Source organism: Gekko japonicus, unplaced genomic scaffold (genome assembly GCF_001447785.1).
Source record: "Gekko japonicus isolate JY-2015 unplaced genomic scaffold, Gekko_japonicus_V1.1 scaffold2111, whole genome shotgun sequence".
Taxonomy (NCBI): Eukaryota; Metazoa; Chordata; class Lepidosauria; order Squamata; family Gekkonidae; genus Gekko; species Gekko japonicus.
In genome coordinates this window covers 303859-327428 of record NW_015164256.1, presented here as the reverse complement: position 1 = coordinate 327428, position 23570 = coordinate 303859, and the positions used below count along the sequence as shown (strand labels likewise).

Genomic DNA, 23570 nt, shown 5'->3' with positions numbered 1-23570 from the left:
CCTGTATAAAGCATGAACCAATCTTACTGTTGTTCTGAGCACAAATGGAAGATTTCTGGTAAATTTTGAGGTGGGGGCAAATATTTTGTGTGAGGGGGCTTGAAGTTTTGGGGGAAATTGAAATATATGCAGTATTTACTTCCTTATCAAACCTAGGCTTATTTTGTTGCTTTAACAACATAAAAGGTACCATTTGTAATTTAGTTGGTATATAAAATTATACTTTGGAGTATTTATGAGATTTAAAAACATAAACGTCTCAGTTCTTTTTGAAATGTTACACAGTACTTGAGAGAGATACAGAAGCTAGATCAATCTTTGCATACTTATCTTAGGGCCAAAGTACACAATACTTCTTAAACAAGAGAACAATCTTAAGCAATGGTGAGCCTCAAGAAGTCAGGCCTGTGTCCCACATGACATGCATACATACTAGAACATGCTCCAGCTGATGCATATAACTTATAAGACATAGAAAGCTGGGAAGTAGCTACTGTGAAAGTTACACATAAATAATTTTCTTGGCAAGGGAAGTCAACAATTTGTCTTTTATATTCAATCCAATCTAATCTCAGCTATTTTATTTACTCCATTTGGGAACCCAAAGTCTTTTACAACATTTTTCTCTCATCACAACCTTGTGAGGTTGGTTAGGCTGAGAGTGTAACTGGCTCAAGGTCACCTGGCAAGCTTCCATGGCAGAGTGAAGATCTGTACCTGGTTCTCCCAGATACTACTCCAACTCTTCAAACCACTTCATCATACTGGCTCTCAAACAATGTATGTATTCTATTTCAGAAAAAAATTCAGAACAGAAGCAGAAAATTGTATATGAGATTTTTTTTTTTTTGCCTTGAGGTAGGATGTAATCTCACTAGCATGGTTTCCCCAGAATCCCTACAGAAATGTATCTGTAAAGGTGTACTTCTTTTTGTATGACCAGTCTAAGGACTGTAGAAATAAACTAAACTTAAAATGTATCTGTCAAGATGGTGTGGAAGGTACTGCTGCCCCCCCTCCCCCAAATCAACTTGAAGGAGAAAGAGCACTTCTGATTCAAGGGTCTTCTACTGTCACTAGCTCTTATAACGAAGATTTGCTGCCAAAGACTCTTCTCACTCCCAGCGCTGCAGTGAATGCAGGAACCAAACTCAAGGACTTTACACTTTCTGCACAGCTTACAGAAAACACCCTGGCTCCTCCTTGTACTAACAGGACAATCGTAAACAGAAACACCGTGTTCCTAACCCACTAACTTCAATGGACAAGGCAGGATTTAACTCTGCTTAGGTCTGCACTGTGAACACAGCCTCCCTGGATGGCACCAAGGGGCCCCTCGTTGTGACCACAGTAAAACCATACTGGGATGGTGGTAAGATGCTGTCATGACCGGGCGAGCACCTCAACGACGCTAAGGGACACTGAGGCTTGAGGAGAGGATACGACGGCCCGTTTCTCTGCCCAGGGCCCGGATGAAGACACCCCCGCTCCTATACCTGCTGCAGACGGAGACGGGACGCTAGCGCAGGCGGCAGGTGCAGGAAGCAGTCCCGGGAGCCGCTCAAGGAGACGCTCACGGCAGCGACTCCAGGGCCCCCCGCCCCCCACATGGCGCCCGCAGCGGTCTAAGACCATCCAGCGTCCCTGCGACTCGACGCCGGTGCCTCAGCGAACCACCTAGTCGCCAGCGGGAACCGCTCGAGTGGAAACGCCCATCCTCCGCCTACTCCTCGCACCGTCTCTAGCGTAATCGGCCAAGGGCGGACCAACGAGGCGACGCGGCTTTCCTGTTTTCCTTTTCTCCCATTGGCTGAAGGCATTCGGCTCTGTTGCTTCCCGGCCGGCTTCGGTTTTCCCTTCGTCACAGAGCCGCACCAATGAAAGAGCGGCCGTACATGCCAGGTCAATCTGATTGGCTGACTGGGGACCGGTGGGGTGCGTGCGGAAGCTGTAATGGCAGTACGTCGTTGTGCGTGACGAAATGCGAAAATGGCGGCTGCCAGTGGGGACAGTGAAGGGGGCGAAGTCGGTGGAGTCTATCAGCACCATGCGCAGCGAGCGGTCTGTGCTTCGCGGGCCAAGTATCGTGAGGGGCGGAGACCTCGCGCTGTGAAGGTAACGGGGAAGAGGAAGAATTGCGTGTATGTTTCCGTTGTCTTCCGAAGTAGCTGTGTTGTTCTTTGAGAGCAAAGGAAAGCAGGAGACTTGTTGCACTTTAAAAGTTGACAGACTCCCCCGTAGGTGAAGCTTTTTGTGACTAGGTTCCAGCCAGCCGGGGAATGTACATAAAAATGTGCGATGAGGGGTTCTGTCTTAGTAATAGACCGTAGCACGCCTTGTACTGAAGACCATCCTAGGTTTCTAGTGCCGTCTAAGCCCATGGATTTCAGTGGATTTAGGAGGCTCACGTAACTTTGTTTAGTATTGCACTGTTAATCCATTCCTTGGTACCTCCAGTTGGAAAGATCAAGTGTTGTGAAAGACTGTCCTCTGTTTGATAATGTGGAAGTTGGTGCCAGTCAGGATAACTGGGTTTTCGGTCCTACACCAATCACGGAATGTGGGGGGGAGAGGAGTGGCGATATTTGTAGGAGAGGCTTACCCCTTCAGGGCGCTCCCTATGGTGGAGATTGCGGGTTTAGAGTGTGTTGGTCTGGTGCTGGAGGCCGAGGAGAGTTTGGCAGTCTGGCTGGTGTACCGTCCGCCTAATGCACCAGCCAGTAGTCTGCCGTCCCTACTGGAGGCCGTAGCAGGCTGGGCGCTGGAGCACCCTAGGCTTTTAGTCCTGGGTGACCTCAATGTCCATGCCGATGACGTGACCTCTAGTCGGGCTACTGACCTAGTGGCTTCCATGGCGTCGCTAGGACTCTCCCAATGGGTATCGACCCCCACGCACCAGGCTGGGCACACGCTCGATTTAATCTTCATGGCGGGGATTACGGTGGACCGGATTACTGCGAAAGCGGTACCATGGTCAGACCACTATGCCCTGAAGGCTCGTGCAAAAGTCCCGCCCCGGCCCCGTTTAGGCAGCAAGCGGATTTTAGCCCGCCCACGGAGCCTAATGGACCCTATGCGGCTTCAGATGGCTCTGCAGGATCCGATGCCCCCTGACGGCTCGTTGGATGAGCTCGTGGATGACTGGCATAGCCACTTTCTACAGCCATCGACGTGATGGCTCCCTGGCGCCCTCTGCGCCCTTGCTCTAAACTGGCCCCCTGGTATACCCAGGCGTTGCGGCTTATGAAACAGGAGCTCAGTCAGTTGGAGAGACGGTGGTGCTGAGCTTGCGCCGAGGCCACAAGAACATCTTATAGGACGTTTATGAGATCCTATGAGATGGCACTCAAGGCTGCGAAGAGAGATTACTACGCAGCTAGGGTTGCGTCCGCTAGCTCACGCCCGGCCCAATTATTTAGGATGATTCAATCATTGACAGCTCTGCCACAGGGCAGACAAAACAGTAGGGAATTGGATATTGGCTGTGAGGTTTTTGCGAGCTATTTCGCACATAAAGTCTTGTCGCTCCGCCGTGACCTCCCCGCCACAGTTGATACAGTACGTGAACCTGAGGCCCCTTGCATGGTTTCACCGGGTTTGGAGGGCTTTGACCGGCTCAGCCTGGAGGAAGTTGATAGAATGCTTGTATCTGTGCATCCAACCATTTGCAGCCTTGATCTGTGCCCCTCCTGGCTCATTAAAGTGGGCCAACAGGGGTTTTGAGGTGCCTTGAGGGAGATTATCAACCAGTCCCTTTCGGAGGGGCGGTTCCCCTAGGCACTCAAGGAAGCGATGGTCTGCCCTCTCCTGAAAAAGCCAACTCTCGACCCGACTGAATTGGCCAGCTATCGGCCGGTGTCCAATTTGCCCTATTTGGGCAAACTGATTGAGAGGGCAGTGGCGACGCAGTTACAGGGATTTCTAGATGACGCTTCCGTCCTTGATCCATTCCAGTCTGGCTTTTGCCTGGGGCATGGGACGGAGATAGTGCTGGTTGCCCTTACTGACGACCTCCGTAGACATCTGGATCAAGGCGGTGTGGTGGTGCTGTTGTTGTTAGATCTGTCAGCCGCATTTGATACGGTCGACCACCAGCTGCTGGCCCATCGCCTTCCCGACGTGGGGATTCAGGGGCTCGCCCTTCAATGGCTTGTCTCTTTTCTCCAAGGTCGGGGACAGAGGGTTGGGCTAGGGGAGCAGCAGTCCCAGAGGCACCTGCATGAATGCGGAGTGCCGCAGGGGGCAGTACTCTCCCCGATGCTATTTAACATATACATGCGCCCCCTTGCCCAGATTGTCCGGAGGTATGGGCTTGGGTGTCATCAATATGCCGATGGCGAAGATGGAGGTCCTGTGCCTGGGTCGAGGTGGAATGGGGGTGGGGCTCTCACTCCCGGCCTTCGATGGGGCACCTTTAGTGCCAGCTTCGGAGGTTAGGAGTTTGGGAGTGCTCCTGGACCCCACCTTAACGATGGAGGCCCAGGTGGCAGCCACTGCCAAAGCAGCCTTTTATAATCTACGGCTGGTGCGGCAGTTGGTCCCCTTCCTTAGCCGCGGTGATCTGGCCAGTGATCCATGCGATGGTCACCTCGAGGTTAGACTACTGTAACACTCTCTACATGGGGCTGCCTTTGTCGCAAATTCAGAGGCTGCAGCTGGTGCATAATGCGGCAGCCAGGTTGGTAGTGGGTGCCTCTAGATGGGACCACATCCAACCTGTGCTGAAAGCGCTGCACTGGCTGCCTATAGCGTTCTGGATTCGCTTCAAAGTGCTGGTGCTTACCTTTAAAGCCCTACATGGCCAGGGTCCGGCATACCTGAGGGACAGCCTTTCCCCACACAGGCCCCAAAGAGCACTTTGTTCGGGGTCACAACACCGCCTAGTGACCCCGGGCCCCAAGGAGGCCAGCCTTGCGGCCACAAGGGCTAGGTCCTTTTCGGAGGTGGCTCCTATCTGGTGGAATGAGCTCCCGGAGGAGATCAGAGCCCTGTGGGACCTGGTACAGTTCCGCAGGGCCTGCAAGACGGAGCTCTTCCGCCAGGCTTTTGAGTAGGAGCCGCCGCCGCCACTACCACCACCGTGCGACTGCAGAGCAGTTACGCCGCGTTGGGCTGACTGGCCAGCTGTAATATCATGGCCATGGCATCCCCCCCCTTTTTTTGATCCCTTTGGGATATGCAATAGGGAGTAAGTATTGTATTCATTATGTATCCTGTGAGATGTGCATTTCTGCTTAAACTGTTTTAACTGTTGACTTTTACTGCACTTGTGCCTTAATTGTTTTAACTTGTTGTATTTTTATCACACTTTTGTGCCTGTGTAAGCCGCCCTGAGCTCGCGTGCGGGGAGGGTGGGGTATAAATGAAATAAAATAAATAAGTAGTAAAATCAGGGAGATAAAAGCAGGTGTATCCAGGCAGGGAATATGCATAGTTTAAGGCAAATCCTCTAGATGTTTAGTATCAGACCTTACATTCAGTTCTTGATTTATCTTGGAATATGGTTTAAATGCTGCTGTGTCATAAAATCTAATTTATTTAGACTGTATGGAATGGGATATGAAAAGTGAGAACAATATCTTTATCCCCTGTAGTCAGCCAGCTTTTCACACCTGAATCTAAGAAAATTCACATGGGAATGGGGACTCTGATAAACCCCAGCATGACTGGCCAAGTAGTTTTGAGACCGAAACATAACTAACAAGACCAGTTAACTAGGTTCTTGTGTAAATCCCAGATTTGCTGTCATCTTGCTTCCTCTACAGTATTTTCCAGGAAATTAGGACTGGAAAAGAAGGAAGCCGGTATGAATCACGTTGACCAGCACAGGATTGCTGAACTAGGGGGTGGTTGCTATTACTTGGCCATGTATGGCTCCCAAGACACTAAGCAAATGTAATTGATATGTTCAATAGTGGAATTTGGACACAGATGGCCTTTGTACTTAAGATGTAAATTATTAAGTTCTGTTAGCAAAATTTTAATGAGTTGTTTTACACTAGAGTTGATTGTACTATGTCTATATAAACTGGTTCTAAGTGGTATAACAATGTATGAGAATCATTTAACAACTAAGTATTTGGAACTTTAACTGAGACTGATGATAATGTTACAAAATAAGTATTTTTTTCAGGTATATACTATCAATTTAGAGTCTCGATATTTGTTGATACAAGGTGTCCCAGCGTTGGGTGTAATGAAGGAATTAGTTGAGCTGTTTGCATTATATGGCACCATTGAAGAATATAATCCATTAGATGATTACCCAGCAGAAGAATTTACAGAAGTTTATCTGATCAAGTTTCAAAAGATACAGAGTGCAAGGTATTAATTTGTCTCTTATGGTGACTTATTTGCATTTCTCCCTCCATTCCTTAATGGTTTAATGTTGAACTTTTAAAATTAAAATAGTAGTTATTTGTTGTATGTAAAGTGATTTTCTTGTCATAACTGAATTAGCTATGAGTCAAAAGAAATTGTAGAAAACATTTAATCAGCTGTCTACAGCAAATTTGGTTATTATTTTTATGTACCCTTTTCTTTGCTAGGGTAGCCAAGAGAAAATTGGATGAGCGGAGTTTCTTTGGTAGTTTGCTGCACGTGTGTTATGCCCCAGAATTTGAGACTGTACAGGAGACCAGAGAAAAACTACAAGACCGACGGAAGTATATAGCAAAAGTGACTAATTGTAGAGGTTGGTGGCCATATATTTATTTTAAAACTTAAAGTTCACTGTCAGTGGTTGCTTTGTTATTTAGTTCCCTTCCACATTATGTACTGCAATGTGGTGGGCTACAAGGATAAAGCAGGGTGAAAAACCATAACTAGTGCCAAAGATTCCTGAGATGGCTGTTTGAAGATTTGTTTTTGTAAGGAGAATATGTGAAGACTGGGGCAGAAGGAAGGAAATCCCATTTTTGTTTCCCCCCCTCTAGTTCTGGCTTTGTTTTCCTTGATTGCCTACTCCAGGTGACCATCACTGTCATACTTTTGTGTGGCACTTTTGGTTTCTATGGTAACCTAAAATACTGCCTGAACTTTGCTAGTGGCTTTGTGTGTGTGTGTGATGTCTATGCAGGGCCGGTCCATCATAGAGAATTTTTAGGCAGCAGCCTAGAGCGGCCCCTTAAGATGGGGCACCCCACTGGCCTGCTGGCCCGCCCCTCCCTCGCCTAAACAGGGTAGGAGATGCTGCTGTGACCCCGTGTGGCAGTGGTGACAGCGGAGACCGGCTTCCAGGCGCACTCTTCCAGGGACTCCACGCTGCTCTGGCCTCCAGCAGGCCCCCTGCTGGGCTCCGCTCTCCTTCCCACACGGCTCCGCCCCGCACTCCGGCGCCAGCCTCGAGCAGCAGAGCTTCCCTACTGCTGCGTGCCTGCCCGCCGAGGCCATGCTGGGCAAGGACTACATGCTGGACATCATCCTGGTCAACTGTGATGGTCGCCCCCGACGCAGGAAGGGGGGGCTCGGGGGGTGCCCTTCCCGGGAGGAAAGCAAATAAGCAGCCGGACTGAGGCCACCCCCGGCGGCGCCCATTCCCCTCTTCCCTCTTCTTCTTCCTTGGGGCTGTCGTGTTGGGGTGGGGATGCCAGAAAATTGGTGGGTGCACCGGGGGCGGGGGGAGCCAGAAGGTAGCCTCGCCTAGTGTGGGGAAAAACCTGGAGCCGGCCCTGTGTCTATGCATGGTCAGATGCTACTTGTACTGAATCCAAACTAATGGATTGGTGTCTGCTAGGTCTCCTCTAGTTTCAAAGTGGTCAAAGAGCTTCAGAAGTAAAAACAAGAAAACTGATTTAGGAATACCACTAGTGCCAGTCTTAAAAGACCGTTCTAATGTAATCCATCTGTACAGCATAAAGATTTGTTTTTTGCTAAAAATAAATTAGGTATTCTAAATATTTTTACTACTCTGTTTTTAAGATCAGTTTCAAGTGAAGAAACAGAATTTGAATGCATATTTTCAAAAGACTTTTCAGCCAGATGCTCCTGGATTTCATACATCTGAAGTAGCCACTAATAACTGGAATCTACCCGCACATATTTGTGATCCTGGGCAGTCACCCTGTTATAAACTGTCACTGAACAATGCAGCCTCTGCTTCAGAAGAGTGCTATCAGAATACATTGTCAGCACCTCAGTATGCTAGTGACTGTGCTGAAACATCTGCGTACTGTAGCCAGAGGACACTAATGCCTCAGAGTGCGCAACACGGAATACAGAGCATACTAGCCCACCACAACCTGCAGAGAGAACTTGCCAGTGACAGTGGAGTCAGTAGATTTATGCCTCGAACAACTCAGCTACAGGAACGAAAAAGAAGACGAGAAGAAGGAAACAAATTTGCCCTTATTGGAAAAGACACTGATAATACAGAAATAATGATTGGTCCAAGGCTACCAGAACCACCTAAAATAGATATGGATGATGAATCGCTGAACACTTCGGCAAGCTTAATTCGAAATAAACTTAAGGAGGTATGTTGCGTGGTAAACTCTCATTCAGTGTCTTCAAAATATGTGGCAGATAGTTCTTGAATGAAATAAATCTGGTATTTCAGGAATGATAAAACAGCACTTTCATGGAGGGAAAATGAGGTGGTAGGGTGCACATATTTCTCTTTTGTAGTCTTAACGCTCTAAAACTGAGCATTAGATTTCCAGTTTAGTATTTATTGCTTAGGATTTGCTAAACCATAGTCAGAAATGCGTATTTAGAATTAAGCCCCTTTTGTGAGCAATGAATAGCAGCCTCCTAAAATAGAAAATCAAAATTTATCGAAATCAAAAATTGTCCTTTTGAGTAAGTGTAAACTAATGTGTATATATAGAACTTGCCTGATTACTCATGAGTACATTTGTTTGGAAGCAGTTCCTTCTGATTTCAGTGGAATTGAATTTGTACAAAAATGTGTTGTGGATTGCAGTTTATAGAGCCATCATATAATGTTAGAAGCAGATTCCTCGGTACAAAATGTATATCGCGCTTGTGATTTAACAGTGCTGTTTTGTGCATTGCAGAAACTATTGGATCACTCTTTATGTATTATATCATGCACAAGCTCTTTATAATGGATGCTGTGCATTATATACTATTTAGAAATCTGCTGTAAGTATAGAAATGTATCCCATGATGTAGCTCTCAGATTATTGCCTTTTAATGAGTGTCAGTTAAATAGGAGGCAGAATAAGTGAAATGAAATTGGAAGAGAGAAATTGTTTCCTTTTTTTATATGAAAAGTATAAAGACCACTTGAAATGTTTTGACATCTTCTCCTGTCCATATTAGTGATTGCCTTTTAGCCAAATCCTCCTCAGTGAGGGCTCCTGCTTGGTACCAGGTGCCTGTCATCAGTTTCCCCAGTTCCTTGATGTTGCCACCTCAGACTTGTAGTCCCAAGCTAGCTAGGAAGCAAACTAAAGTTGCAGTTATGCAGTGGCACCGTAGTTAAAGAGAAAAAGAGATGGTGATCAGAAGAATAAAATTAATGTGGGTAGGGTTTGCTGGCAAGTTATTCAGAGGATGGATTGAGACAGGCTGTCTCCACATGGTCCATCCCTATTAGTTTGAAAGATCTACCGTAATGGTAGAATTAAAGGATCCAACATACTAAGATAAGACTTTTCTCTCTTCAAACTAGGTTACACTTCCTGTTCAAGTTCCAGAACTATCTGGGGAGATGTCACTGAATATTCCAACAAAGCCAACTGTGAAACAAAGACGACGAATATAAATACTCCCAGTAGCATCTTCTATGTATTTAAAAGATACTGTTTTGACAGTTCATTAAACAATGTTGTATGGAATTTTTTTTCAATATTAAAATGCTTTTCGTACGTTTTGCCTATTCATTATGCTGCATTTTGTTTCAATTTTTTGTTGTCCCATTATTCTTTAAGTGTTTACAAATGTCTTACTTCACAGGAGAACAGGAACATCTAAACATTTCCCATTATCTCTTACTTTCCATAAAGAAATTTCCTAACATCAAGGCATTTGAAATGCTGGCAGGCAACAGATGACTTGCGTTCTTGACTTAAAAATGCTAGTAGTGTCCTTTCCATAGTAATTTTCATAGTGTATTTTGCAGAGCTACAAATCAGAAGACTCTTGAAACGCCTGTGCTTCAAATGCCATCCCACACTGTAAAAGAAAACATTAGGTTGGAAAGACATATCTGATGTGTAATTAAAGAATTTTAGTCTTCTATAATATGTTATGCAACTCTGAAGTCTGAAGAATATACACTATCTCGATCTTTCTTTCCCTTTTTGTACCCCTCTTTATTTTGGTTGAGATCCAAGAAGCTAATTTAGTGTACAAGGACTTCCAGTTAGACTTTAAGCAGTAGGTCCTCTTCCCCCGCCCTTCTCATCACAACCTGGTTTGAGATTTCCATCAGTTCCCAAAACTGTTAAGCCAAATGTTACTTGGGAAGGAGCATCCGTATGTCCCTCTTGGGCATGCAGACCTAGTTGTAGTGTTCTTTTGGATACATATCTATGTTATTTTATACCTTATGTTGCATTTTGATGTACAGTTCTCTGCTGTTTCATCACTAAACGTTATGATTCCTATGGAATCTGAATAGAGAGGCTGCAGTATTTTTAAATGTAGTCGAGTAATTCCAATGAGGCTTACATCTGAATAAACATGCATACGATTGTACTGCAATGCCATATTGTATTAGAGGTGCCATTTCCTGGTTTGCCATGTACAGCAGTTCTGTGTTCTGGTACAGATCGGATATATACCTTCATATCAGGCAAACATGGCCCAAATGCTTCTAAAAGGAGATTTTCGTCTCTTACAGCTTTTTCAAAATCCGCATAAGACAGTTTGCCATCGTGGTCATAATCCTACAAAAGGAGAGCAGGCATTCTTAGCCATTTTACTTGCTACAATCAGTATGCTAGTATGACTGAGTAACCAAATATTTGTTTAGGATATTTAGTTTCTTCCATACTAGCTGTGGGATTGCTAGTCTTCCATTAAGATGATGCATTTCTACAAACAGAAACCTAAAATGGTTCATACAAAACATTACATCCCTGGGCTTAGCTGTTGTATAGGACTCATTATGATTTTCCTTACATTTTAAAAAATATTTTTGCTCTGCCATTCCAATGATGCTGTTGCCAATTGGTATATATGCAGGGGTCATTTCGTAGAAAAAGAGCTAGGGGGACTCATTAGCATAACTCATTAGCATATGCCACACCCCCTGACATCACCGGAAGTGTGTCCTCCCCACAGCCGGCGGCGACCTCCAGCGGGCACCAGCAGGGAGCTCCAGGCCCCGCCCTCCCGCACCTCACCCGGGGGGATGGCGTCCCCCCGCGTCCCCCCATATGACCCCTGTATATATGGATTATATTTTTATTCTTGATCTTCCTGTATATAAAAACAAATCTGTAGATTGTATAATTATATACCGATCTTCCAGTTTGTAATTGAGTTTAGATATGAGTGAAGAATATCCTATACATCTGTGTCTACATCTGAGAAACTTGTCTTGAAATTATGTTGCTTACCATTTTCTTCAAAGTTATTTCTACTAAATCTTTAATTCCTTCATCGGGATCTTCTTCTGATGGTTGCTTCAGAAGGCTGTTCTTCAGCATATGAAACATTTCCTCCCGTGAAATGTATCCATCGCCGTTCAGGTCATAGACATCAAAACAGTCTTTGGAAAGCATAACTTATTTAATATAAAGCATGCATATGAAAAAGCACTTTTCCGTTACAGTACTACGTGGGTGTTGCTAACTGATGTATAAAAGAAACAAAAGTATGCCACATGGTAATAGACCCATGGTCATTTTGTGAGGCTTTTTCTTAAGTTACTGTATAATAATAATTCAATTGTGTGTGTGTGTATGATTTGAACAATATGACTATTCACATACAGCTTTTCCTCCAAAGAGCTGAACCTTTGCTCTCACAGTAAGAATTCTGCTTGGTGTTCATTGTTGTGGAACCAGCAATCTTCCATTTAAAAGGCGTGTCTCCACACAGAGAACCCTAAAACTGTTCACCCAAAAAATAACATCCCTGGGCCAAGCAAATTCAAAACTAAGGCTGACTTTCTGGGAATAAACACTTAAGGAAACAGCTTCAAAAGAGACAGTTCCTAAATAAGGAAAAGCAATGTATCCTGAATTTGGTCTGTGAAGAAATTCACAACAGATGCTTGCTAAAGAAAAGAAACATGAAAGAATAATTACTGATTGCATTGAAATTTTTCTGATGCTTATCTAAAGGGCACATAGCTGATGCCACCCAGCTCTATACCTCTGTTCACATCTAGTGATGTGGCAGAGGGTTTGAGCCACTGTCTGACAGCTGAGGTTAAATGGATAAGAGTGGGGCTTGACAAATCCCAGGTGCCAGGTTGCCTAGAATCCATAGCACCAAGCAATCTATCATTTTGAATTAGACTGTTTTGTTGTATGACATAAAAATAAACGTGCACGAAATTCTTGTCATTGCTTGCTAACTTAATGTTACACCATTAAATGGTGGAGGATGAATTCATTTCTTAACCAATTGCCTTCTATATTGGCTCTAATATTCAATTAAGTGGAGCTTTTCGAAAGCAGTAACGGATCTACAAGAAATTGGGGAGAAGGTAGGCTAGGGTTAGAGGTTAGCTTTTTGTTCTGGTGATGACCACCAAGGTTACCCCCATATTTGTTTATATAACACAATACTGTCATAGCTTTAATGACATTATGAGAAACTGAAGAGTTTAGGCTTAGGTTTCTGCCGCAGCAATAATTAGGAGATATAGTCATTAAATTACAAAATCCCAAAGGACGAAAAATTACTCTAGTGCCTAAAGCCAATTTTTTTTTGTCACAGCCCGGAGAAAAGTAAATAAATTGAAACTGAACCCTGGCTAGACAAAGTTAATACTGGCTGAGAAGGCTGAGGTCTTGAAGGACATGGTGTTTCCCTGTTGATGGAGTCCAGCTGACCATTGCTGTCTTAGGTTGAGAGCCTAGGGTTTATACTGGATCCAGAATTACTGATGTGGAAGCAAATTAATTTCTTTCATCTTATTTCTTAGCCTGGACTATGCCCTCCTAGCTTGACTCGGTCAATCGGCCACATGGATCTATGCCACAGTAACACTGATACTGGATTATTGTGGTGCACTCTACATTGGTCTGCCCTTGAAGTCAACTCAGACACTCCAGTTGGTACACAATGATGTGGCTTGGTTATTATCAGAAGCTAGCCAGAGCATGTATATTACATCCATTCTGCAGGCACTTTACTGGCTGTCCATTGGTTACTAAGTTCTGTTCAAGGTACTGTACAAAACCCTTCATAGCCCTAGCCCTCTTATCTGCTGGACTGCCTCTCCTACTATGCCCCACCACAATACTCATCTAAGCAGGGTGTTCTGGGGCTCCTGCCCTGCAAAAGGCTAAGATCAGTGTTGCAGAATTAGGGCCTGGATTGAGCCTCAGTTCCCCACTACACCTGTTACTTTAATTTCTACAGTAAATTAACCTCTATAGTTGAATCTTTAGTTCGGTTTCCCAGGAGGTTTCAGAACTCTCCTGGTGCTGTGGCTTTCTGGTACCGATAATCCTGTACATGAGAGTGCCAAAGGCTACCCCCGTTGCTGTCCTCAACCGAAGGCCTGTAGGAACATCTGTGCTCTACATGCCCTGTGGAATGGTAACAGCTCCCGCAGGGCACGGATGTCTTCCGGCAGAGCATTCCACCAGGCCCTGAAAAAGCCCTGGTCAAGGACAGCTGGACTTCTTTCTGGCTGGGGGCCACCAGGAAGTTCTTATTTCCTGAGCATAATGCTCTTCGAGGGGCATACACTAATTTATGGATTATTTAACATACTATGTCTAATATTCCTGCCAACCTAGCAGTTTGAAAGCAAGAAATTGCAAGTAGATAAATAGATACCACTTTGGTGGGAAGGTAACAGCGTTCCGTGCGCCTTGGTGTTTAGTCATGCCGGCCACATGACCACGGAAATGTCTTCAGACAGCGCTGGCTCTTCGGCTTTGAAACGGAGATGAGCACCACAACCCTAGAGTCGGATTTGACTGGCTTTCGAGCAAGGGAACCTTTACCTATGTCTAATATACTGTGCTTTCAGATTGCTGTAATCTTAGTCTTATTGTTTATCAGATGTCTCACTCTGTGAGTTGCATTAACACTGTATAATCCACCCTGAGCCTCGGGGAGGCGGCGGGCTATTTAAAAAATAAAATAGTTTAGGTTCTCGAGCCACAGACGGTACCTCCCAAGCTAAGTTTCATATTACAACACATAATTTCAAACAATTGCTTTTCAATGCATCAGATCAGATATCCAGCTGTGAACCATCAGATGTTACCTATGGAAAAATGGAAGACACATATATTATCTGTGTCCACAACAGTTAAAACAAGTGACAAAAGATTTCAGTTGTGTTTTTTTAAACTAATGCGGTCCTGTACTTTTAACAATATCCTTGTCATTTAAATTGCTCTAGATTTTTATCTTGGGTTAACCATTCATCTTCTTTGTTGTAAATTATATTGTTATATCTCATACCTATATGTTTTTAATATATTTTATATTGCATTCAAATAGAAAATTGCCCTAGATTTATGACAGGGATAAACCTGCTTGTGCTACAGGAACCTTACATTTAATTTTTTCTTCCAATGTCCCACGAAGAAATATCGATAAGCCTTCTACCCATTCTGTTACGCTGACACAACTGTCATTGTCTTTGTCAAAAGCACGGAACACTGAAAGTAGAAGGAAGTGCCTTTATGTATTAAACTGACTTAGCTATAGTTTAATTAAGATTTTGTCTCTCAAGTGTTGGTCAGCACCACAAGGTTTTGAAACATTATCCTGAGTCAAAGCAAAAATAAATATGGGAACCTGGTATATCTCAGTGCCCAGTTAAAATCTGGACATGTAAGTAACATTGAATTATTGCTCTAACTTTTTCACTACATTAACATTCTAATCACAAGCACCTCTATTTGACATCAGGAATATGTTGAGAAATAAGAATTTTAAGGCCATTCTTTACCAGCCAGCTATACAGAAATTTACTGAGCAAATTCCAAATAATTCTTTATACACGTATCAGAATGTAGAGGGCAGTGCAGTTACTGTTCACATCCTTGTTAGGCTTGTAATTCTCAAACAGCAGGGTCTCCTTCATGACACGGCAAACCATTGTTGAAATGAATTACTTTCAAAAGCAGTTTGTGAGATGGCATGGGGTCCCGCTGTTCAAATAGTGTCAAAACACTCTCTGGGCATGCATAAAGTAGCACTTTGAAATTTGCATCCCAGTTATAATGCTGAAACAGTTTGACATCACTGTGGGAGAACAGCTGTAAATTACATTGGGTTGGATCCAGTGATCCATTGACAGAAGATGGTGGTGGTCTCAGATCTTCCCACAATTGTCCTCTCCCAGCAGCCATTTCTGATCCAAGGAAAGCTGATTGCTAGCACTAGAAGACCTGCATGGATCTACAGTGTGGAGAGAGTGAAATGAGCATTGCCTCTTCCTTTGGCAGTGCTGCTTCTTGCATCAGGGGAGCCTGGCTGAGAGAAGTTGAGTAGGGGCTATTGTGCCCCCATTCCCTTCCTCACTGTAGCTAACCAACCTGCATGGCTAGTAGAATTAATTTGCCCATGAGTATTTGTAGGTACATATTATTTTATTCACTACTGATAATCCACCTTTTGCACAGAGATATAAAGCCGATTACACAGTGTACATCAATGCAGTAAAATATCATAAGACATCTAATGAACAATGCAATAAGATAACAAAAATTAGAAACAATAATAAAATATATTACGAATAATGAAATGTGTAAAGAAAAACTAGAATAATGCAGGCTTGTATCTGGCCATCTAGCAAATTTTTGAATCACCTGAGATGATTCATGTTTTCAAACCTGCTACGAGAGACACCTTGTAATGGACATGTTAAATATAAATTTGTAAAAATGCTTTTCGCCCCACCTCTGTCCATAATCATGTCATCTGTCATTCCAAATGTGACATGTAGGATATTTCGGAATGAGTTACGATCTAAGCCAACAACTGCATGCCGTTCACTAGGCTCCACTCCCAAGTTGTTGAAAAGTTTTATGAGACATTCCACTTCAAATTTATTAACTATAAAATGAGAAGTCAGGAAAATCATTAAATGAAACAATGCTATGAAAGAGCACACTAAACTATTGATAACATGTCCTTTTATTTTAATTAATTAATTCAATTATTGATACATTTATACCCCTTTCCTCATTATTCAATAATAAGTGCAGTTTATGTTACAGGTAGATTGAGAAGAAGGAAAATAATTTCAAACAAGCATTTTTAATATTTATATGGCTTTTAACGGCAAACAGATTTGTTCTCTTCTGCTTTAATCAGGAAAACTGTAAAACCATCTATTTAAACTTGTGTCATCTTTATTACATGGTCAACAGATCTTTCACTAATACAGTCATTAACAATTATATTACTTGTACACACATGGATAACAAAAGTTTGTTCAGTGTCCAAGATTTAGTCTCTGTGGGTACACTAGAAAAAGCCATCCCTTCAGTAATGTGTACATTTTTCCCAGCAAGAAAAAGGTCCTGGCACCTTGGCACATTGTCAGTTTCTCTAACATATTTCAAATTCTAACATATCTTTAAACAAATACTGTCTGTCTTGGCTTTTAAACCAGTGATGATCCAGCTACTCAAAATGACCACCGCACACAACAGAGAAAGCAAGAGGTAACAGGCTTGTGGGTTTGGGATCAAGCACTTTACCATGAGGAACGGGGTGCTAAATCACAGCCCTGTGAACTATCAGAAAGCCTGTGTAGAATTAAATAGGGATTTTAATCTCAGGAACAGTAACTGTCCCGTTTACAGTGAAAGATCATCCGAAAGACCTGAATTCAAATTCCCACATGCTTTAATGTTGCTGGAGTGACCTTGGGCCAATCACACCAGGCTAACCTTCCTCACAGGGCTGTTGTGAAGATAAAAGGAGGAAAGGAGAACCCTCTACTCAGCCTTGAGCTCCTTGGAGGAAGCGGTGGATGGTAAAATAATGAGAGACGGGTGTGTGTGCGGTGGGGAGGGATGGTGGACAGGTTTCGAGAGAGCGCGACTGAAATGAACGGGAACGGGGCCAGAGAGCTGAGGAAGGGAAGGTTCGCCTTCTACTCACAGTGTCTAGCAGTTTTGCACAAGGAGTCGGCCAGCTTCTGCAGCTTTTTCCTGTTCATCTCCTCGGCGTCCTCTGCTGCTGCTTCCCCACCTCTCTGACCAAGCGGCTGCCGTGGCAACAGAATGCACTCCAGCCCGCCCGTCAAGAGGATTGAAGTATAACTTCAATGGAGAGAGAGAGAGAAGTGAAGCCGAAGGGCCTCCCTGCTGCCCTTTCTTAATGCATTTGACACACACACCCCGGTCCCCACACGAGACGGTGAACTAGAAGCCCGAGCACGCCTTTAGTCGCCCACGCGAAGCCGCAGTGAGGCGGAAAACGCTGCCGCCTTGCTCGGAGGCCTGCGTAGCGAGCGCTTTGCACGGGGAGTGGAGAGGTAGAAAGGCAGGTCGCCGTGAGGTTCTGGTTACTATGGGAGCACAGAACGCCATGAGACAGCAAGGGTGTGTGGGGGGGGTGTGGAGTGGGAAAGGGATGGTTGGGAGACAAAGAGAGGACAATGGAAGAGATAAAGGGCTTGGTTTGAAGAACAGAGGGAACGAAATGAGAACTGAGAAGACTCAGCATAGAAGAAAAGGAGGCTTCACTTCAAAGAAGAAAAGATAGACCGTCCAGATTTTTTGGGGGGGGTGTGTGTGTCTTGTTGAATATGCAGTAATGGCAAAATTAACAACCTGTTTGAGAAACAGGTTTATTACAAAGCCTGAGGGAAGGTGGAGTGTGTATTATGCTAGCAGGAGACAAATTTGGGTTTTTAAAATACTTTTCATATATGCATGCGTGTGTGATTATGTGCGCATCTGAAAGTCATGGCAACCTCTGGTGACTGACCCCTACAGGGGTCCTGAAGGGTATTCAGAGAGGTGGCCCACCTCCCCCCTCTGGTATTCCAAGGAGGTCTCCCATCCAAGTACTTCCCAGAGTTGACCCTGCTTAGCTTCTGAGATCTGGCAAGATCGGACTTGCCTGGGCTATCCAGGTCAGGGCAGCAGGAGACAAACCTAAAGTGAGAAAATATCACAAACGTATGGTAATAAAATAGAAGTAGAATCAAAATCTGTTCCAAATGTAAGATCCTGAATATAAATGGATTCTCTATATGATATATAGGCCCCTGCCACACGGCAGGGAAAACACGGGGCGAAGCGCGGCTTTTAAAAGCCGCGCCGAAAAAGAAATGCCGCGGCGGGATCCAACGGATCCCGTTAGCCGCGCGCCGTTGCTCCCCGGCACGATCAGATGCCAGGGAGGAAGAGACGAGTGGGAGGGGGAGGCTGCCGAACTGAGCATGCGCAGTACGGCAGGGGGCAGGGGATGCGCCGGCGAAAAGACCCGCCGGCGATCCCACGGTCGCATTTGCCGCGGCCCATTCAATTGAACCACCCAGGTAGGTGGTTCTTTTTTGATGCGCGTTTTGGGCGGTTGGGACAGATCAGGGACGGCCACGGCACGATTGCCAGATGTTGCTGTGTGATCGCGCCCGTTTGATGCGGCCCCGATCCGTCCCTCTCCCGGCCCAAAATGCCTTGTGTGAACAGGGCCATAATAGACTTTCTTTTACACCGTGGTATACTACTTGTCTATTAAATGTTCTAACGAGTATGTAGAAGTGGCAAAAATGGTATGTTGAATACGTAGTAATGATGAAACCAGTGTAGTTAAAATAAATTATTTATGAAGTTTGAAACTGAAAACTTAAATGAGAATATCATGTAACTGGGTCTTTAAGGCCTAAGTTCTGCATTTGTAAGTAAGATACTAAGTTGTAGCTGGATCGTGTAAGACCTACAGTGTAATTAGATAGCAAGCACCTGCTGCAAATTGCCAGCTGGCTTAACAGCAGACAGCTGGAAGCTGTCAAAACACCAACATGATGTTCCTAGATCTTGACAGTTCTCAATCTAGATGGAGTGATCTAGGTTCTGATTGGTTTGTCAGTTAGCTCATGACAGCTGGACCAAGTATTTAGCCAGGAGTCAGGGACAGCTAAACATCCGATTGGACCAGGATCCCAGGAGATGCCAGGACTTTGCAAGAGAGATAAATACACCATCACAGGCAAGACATTGGGAGGCGATGGAAGGAGGCTGCCGTTTAAGAACTGGTGGCCTGGAGGAGGAAGTTATGATCCTTGGCGAACTCTGCTTTGGCATCTGCTGCTGGAAACAACCTGCTCAGTGCACCAGATAGAACAAAGACAACAAAACAAACCTAGCTTTCTATGTACACACCCTTTCCCTCTACTTGTATGTTTTATTGTGTTATATTTTGTAAATAAATTTAATGTTTTTTTAAGCCAATTGTTATAAGTTACTGACCCAAAAGAACCCACATCCACACTACCAGAGAGAAATTAAGGCGCTACCAGAGATTTCCCCACCATCAAACTGGTTTGAACATCCCAGACCTTAAGGGATAGGCCAACAGAAGAATGACTGCATAACCCATTTTTTCCTTTCCCCCTTTTCTTTTCTGTACCCTCATGGTTTTTCTAAAATAAATAAATAAATAAACACACACACAAAATCCAGAAAGAAAAGACATTTTTAAAACATTTTTTTTACTGAGTGTCGGCCGGTAATTTTATATTCCAAGACGTAGTTGCATAACAGGTCTGCCACTGAACTTGCGTAGAATAAAATCAGCTTCAATATGAAGCTGTTTGATATCAAACCCCCCAGCGTTTTACATGCTAAATATCTTCAGCAAGAATGCATTTAAACATAGTCATGAATGCAATAGAAACTATAACATCTATAATAATGCTGCATGTGGAACATAATTATTAGGGAGAAAACAAACAACCCACTGGTTACAACTGTATTCCTCTATTAGTTAATTTAAAAATGGTACAAAAATCATGCAGAATATTAATTCTAAATACCTTAATTACAACACAAGGAATAAAAGTAGTTGCCAAAAAAAAGTTCAGTCCAACTCACCAATACTTCAAATGATAGTAATGCACATTACTAGCACAGTATTCTTGTAATTCAATGGGGATAAAACCCACACTTTTTGGATGTCAGCTATGCACTGGTGTTTTTGCTAAGCCTGGCAGCGTATGCTATAGTTCCAAAATTAACAGCCAAGCCAGATGTGAGGGGACAGCTACATTTGTTATTCATGTGCCTGCACTGTTCATATATAAAGCAGGGAAGTGGGATGCAGGTGTGACTATGTATTTTAAGAATACAGGGAGGAATAAGAAGTTCAACTATTCCTCCACCTCCCTACACTCTACTGCTGCAGGCACTTTTCTCCCAGAGCTGGGGAGAAGCAACAATGCATGAGTGAAGTAAGGCAGCAGAGTTCCCCTCACACATGCAACCTTTTGTCATAACTACTAGCCCATCCTGCCTCCCTGTCAATGGGGAAGACATGTGAACACAGAAGCATGGTTGTCTCTGCCCACATAGCCTATCTGCACAATTGCTCCTGGGCAACTCCCCTTTATTTCAGCAGGGCTTGCATAGGAAACATTCCCAGTGGACTCAGCCCAATATTCAAAGAGAAGCTGCTGACAATCAATCCCCTTGCAAGCACAGCTACAGTATCAGCAAAGTCAACGATTTCTGCTAATCCAAGACAGCACAAACACCCATGTCTTGCCCCAAAATCAAATGCAAAATCACACACATCTATGAAAGTAACAAATGTGTATGTTACAGGCATATACTGATTTCAAAAAGCATCAACGAATTGTCAACAAAATTGTTATGATGTGTTCCTCTTTAAAGAGGAATTTTGTAAAAATGTCTTCATAATGAACAAACTGAATATTCAATCACTATCCTGATAAAAATAAACACCCAAAGCAGCTTTCTGATCATGGGCACAGCAGCTGCACTGCATATACTGTCCACAAAGTCTGTTCCTTTTATCACAACAGATGAAGCTGATCCATGTTCACAATTGCTTTGGGTGCAAGAACCAGTTCCTTTCATTACACGGTAGAAGAACCCTAACGTAAAAGCTGCATGTGTGTAACAGAGCACAGGCAAAAACCTTTTAGCATCAATCCAACTCCACAGTGCTGCTGAATCATTTAAACCATGTGCAGGACTTATTTAAGAACATTTAACACCAGCTATAAAAGAGAGACAGACAGACAGAGAGAGGAAAAGAGGTACTACGTGTTTTAAGCATCAGGCAGCAACAATGGCTACTTCCAGCTCCATGGCACTGGGCAAGCTGAAAGTCTAGAATATTGTTAAAACACAGGAGAGCTCATGCAGTTTGGTAAAGTCATCATCATTTTCACAGTTGCAGTTTTCTCTAGTCTCATTGCACTTTCGATTTTTAGGGGGGAAAAGTCTCAACTGAAGTTATTCCAAATGAGAACTTGAGCTAGCTTCTTTTACTTCCTTTTGCCGTGTTTCTTGTGCTTCTTTCGCTTTTTTGATTTATCCTTTGAAAACAAAACAAAAAATTAGGAACAATTTTATGAGTCTAAGCTCAGCTCACTCAGTCTATGACGGAGTATGCATATTTTCAAAAGATTTTCACCAAAGCAATCTCAAAATTACACTAGCGCCATCCAAGGAAATTAAACCATTGAACAGCCAAGGCAGGGTAGGATTAACACATGCAGAGGCCCCACAGCTTTCTCAAAACAATGTAATTTAGGGGTTTTTTCATATTTAGAAGCCTTGCATAGTCTGGGGCCCTAAGATGTAGCTTACTTAGCTGGTGCATAAATCTAGCTCTGTGCGGAGGCATTTGTTCACTGGCTGAGTGGTTCTTCTAGATGCCTGAAGCCCAAAATTCAGTTCTGGAACATCGGATAGCAAAGCTGGAAAAGAATGTCTGTCCATGATCCAGGAGAGCCCGTTTGAAAAAGGCTGCCAGACATGCTTGGCTGCCCTACATTAAATGGTCAAGAGAACATCAGACTGATCCTAGCAGGATGTAAATGCCCACTAACAAACTTCACTGTGACACTGTCGTATTGAGCACCCTTCCCTCCTCTGCTTTATTTGCAGTCAGGATTCAAGATTTATTTTTTGTTTATGTATAGTGCATTTGGTTATATGGACAGCAGCATTGCGTACTGAATTCTAACTGTTTTGTCTGAAAAGTATGATGCAAATATAATTCATATATAAAATTAGAATATCCTTATTGCTCTACTGATAAACTGTACACAAAGTCAACGTTATCTATTTAGTACATTTTTATTTTGCGCCGCCTTGTAGGTGGTCAGGACAGGGTGTGTGTGTCAACACACATTTATGTTCCTCTTAAGTTTAAGACGAGTGCTTTCTGAAGGTTCTTGATTAAGGGAAATGCTCACATTTTTTTCTTTTTCTTCATAATTTTTCTTCTTTTTTGTTGGTACCTAAGGTGTGGGGTGAGGTGGAATAGGAAAAGAAGAGAATAATGTTTTCAAACATGTTGACACGCAGAATTTAGAAAATGAAAACAGAAATCAACAACAAATACCAATATTGGACAGTAACTGTGTGGAGAAGTGCCTTCCGTTCTCAAATGCATGGTACAATAAAGTTCAGTTCTTCAGAAGTTGGATAAACAATTCCTTTGGTACAACTTTCACAGGGGATGCAAAACTTTTCTATTCAAAAGAGCTCTTTCCTGATTTATGTTCCCTGCTGAAACTGTTTCTGTGTTGAAAATGTTGATATTATACAGCGTATTATTGTATTATTTTATTGTAATGATTTATTGACTCGTTTTTAATGCTGTACCAATGCTTAAAATTAATTTTAAATAATTATATGCTGTGACTCCCAAATTATCGCAGGTTCCAATGAACGGGGTTTTTTTAATCTGCTGAATATATTTCTATTACATCGGGACTGATGTAGAAGAAGAAGAAGAGATTGGATTTATACCCCGCCCTTCACTACCCAAAGGTGTCTCAGAGTGGCTTACAAACTCCTTTCCCTTCCCCTCCCCACAACAGACACCCTGTGAGGTGGGTGGGGCTGAGAGAGCTCTTGACAGAAACTGCTCTTTTTCAAGAACAGCTCTTATCAGAGCTACGGCTTGCCCAAGGTCATCCAGCCAGGTGCAAGTGGAGGAGTGGGGAATCAAACCCGGTTCTCCCAGATTAGAGTCCGTGCACTTAACCACTACAGCAAAATATGAATACCAACCTCCTCTGTATGGTCAGATTCTGAAGCAGACTCTGATGATGACAGGCCATCCCCACGCTCAGCTTTGATCCTTTTCCGAACAAGGGTTTTGCTGTCCTGCACAACAAAGCGCCACATTTTATATACTAACAATCTCTAAAAAAAATATATCAAAGTTTGAATATGAACATTATTTTGCTTTATTCAAGGGTAATTGAATTAGAAACTGAAGCTGAAAACAAGAAG

The 23570-nt window shown here is 43.5% G+C and overlaps 3 protein-coding genes across 3 annotated transcripts in view; 1 reads left to right on the top strand and 2 right to left on the bottom strand.

Annotated features, from left to right (window-relative positions):
* Positions 1–1981: 1981 nt before the first annotated feature.
* RBM48 (RNA binding motif protein 48) lies at positions 1982–9733 on the top strand. Its single transcript, XM_015408688.1, has 5 exons — positions 1982–2115; positions 6134–6324; positions 6549–6694; positions 7921–8474; positions 9638–9733. Exons 1-5 carry the CDS (start codon positions 1990–1992, stop codon positions 9728–9730), a joined length of 1110 nt encoding a protein of 369 aa, XP_015264174.1. The 5' UTR covers positions 1982–1989; the 3' UTR covers positions 9731–9733.
* A 356-nt stretch (positions 9734–10089) lies between these two features.
* Positions 10090–17284, bottom strand: EFCAB1 (EF-hand calcium binding domain 1). The gene is made up of 6 exons (XM_015408690.1): positions 17227–17284; positions 16015–16170; positions 14664–14768; positions 11532–11683; positions 10752–10856; positions 10090–10140 (listed from the first exon to the last, which is right to left on the bottom strand). The coding sequence occupies exons 1-6, from the start codon at positions 17282–17284 to the stop codon at positions 10090–10092; spliced, it is 627 nt and encodes a 208-aa protein (XP_015264176.1).
* Positions 17285–20952: 3668 nt separating this feature from the next.
* FAM133B (family with sequence similarity 133 member B) overlaps positions 20953–23570 on the bottom strand; it is a 13337-nt gene continuing 10719 nt past the window's right edge. The window contains exons 9-11 of the mRNA XM_015408687.1: positions 23346–23441; positions 22400–22567; positions 20953–21637 (exon numbers count right to left, since the gene is read on the bottom strand). Coding sequence (XP_015264173.1) covers positions 22448–22567; positions 23346–23441 — 216 coding nt within the window. The 3' untranslated portion in view covers positions 20953–21637; positions 22400–22447. The remainder of the gene's footprint in view (positions 21638–22399; positions 22568–23345; positions 23442–23570) is intronic.

Coding starts and splice junctions, on each gene's coding strand:
- RBM48 (XM_015408688.1), top strand. CDS start 1,990: ATGGCGGCTGCCAGTGGGGACAGTGAAGGGGGCGAAGTCGGTGGAGTC. Junction 6,695..7,920: donor AAAAGTGACTAATTGTAGAG/GTTGGTGGCCAT, acceptor TCTGTTTTTAAG/ATCAGTTTCAAGTGAAGAAA. Junction 8,475..9,637: donor TTCGAAATAAACTTAAGGAG/GTATGTTGCGTG, acceptor TCTTCAAACTAG/GTTACACTTCCTGTTCAAGT.
- EFCAB1 (XM_015408690.1), bottom strand. CDS start 17,284: ATGAACAGGAAAAAGCTGCAGAAGCTGGCCGACTCCTTGTGCAAAACT. Junction 14,769..16,014: donor TGACATGATTATGGACAGAG/GTGGGGCGAAAA, acceptor TTCTACTTTCAG/TGTTCCGTGCTTTTGACAAA. Junction 10,857..11,531: donor AAATAACTTTGAAGAAAATG/GTAAGCAACATA, acceptor CTCCTTTTGTAG/GATTATGACCACGATGGCAA.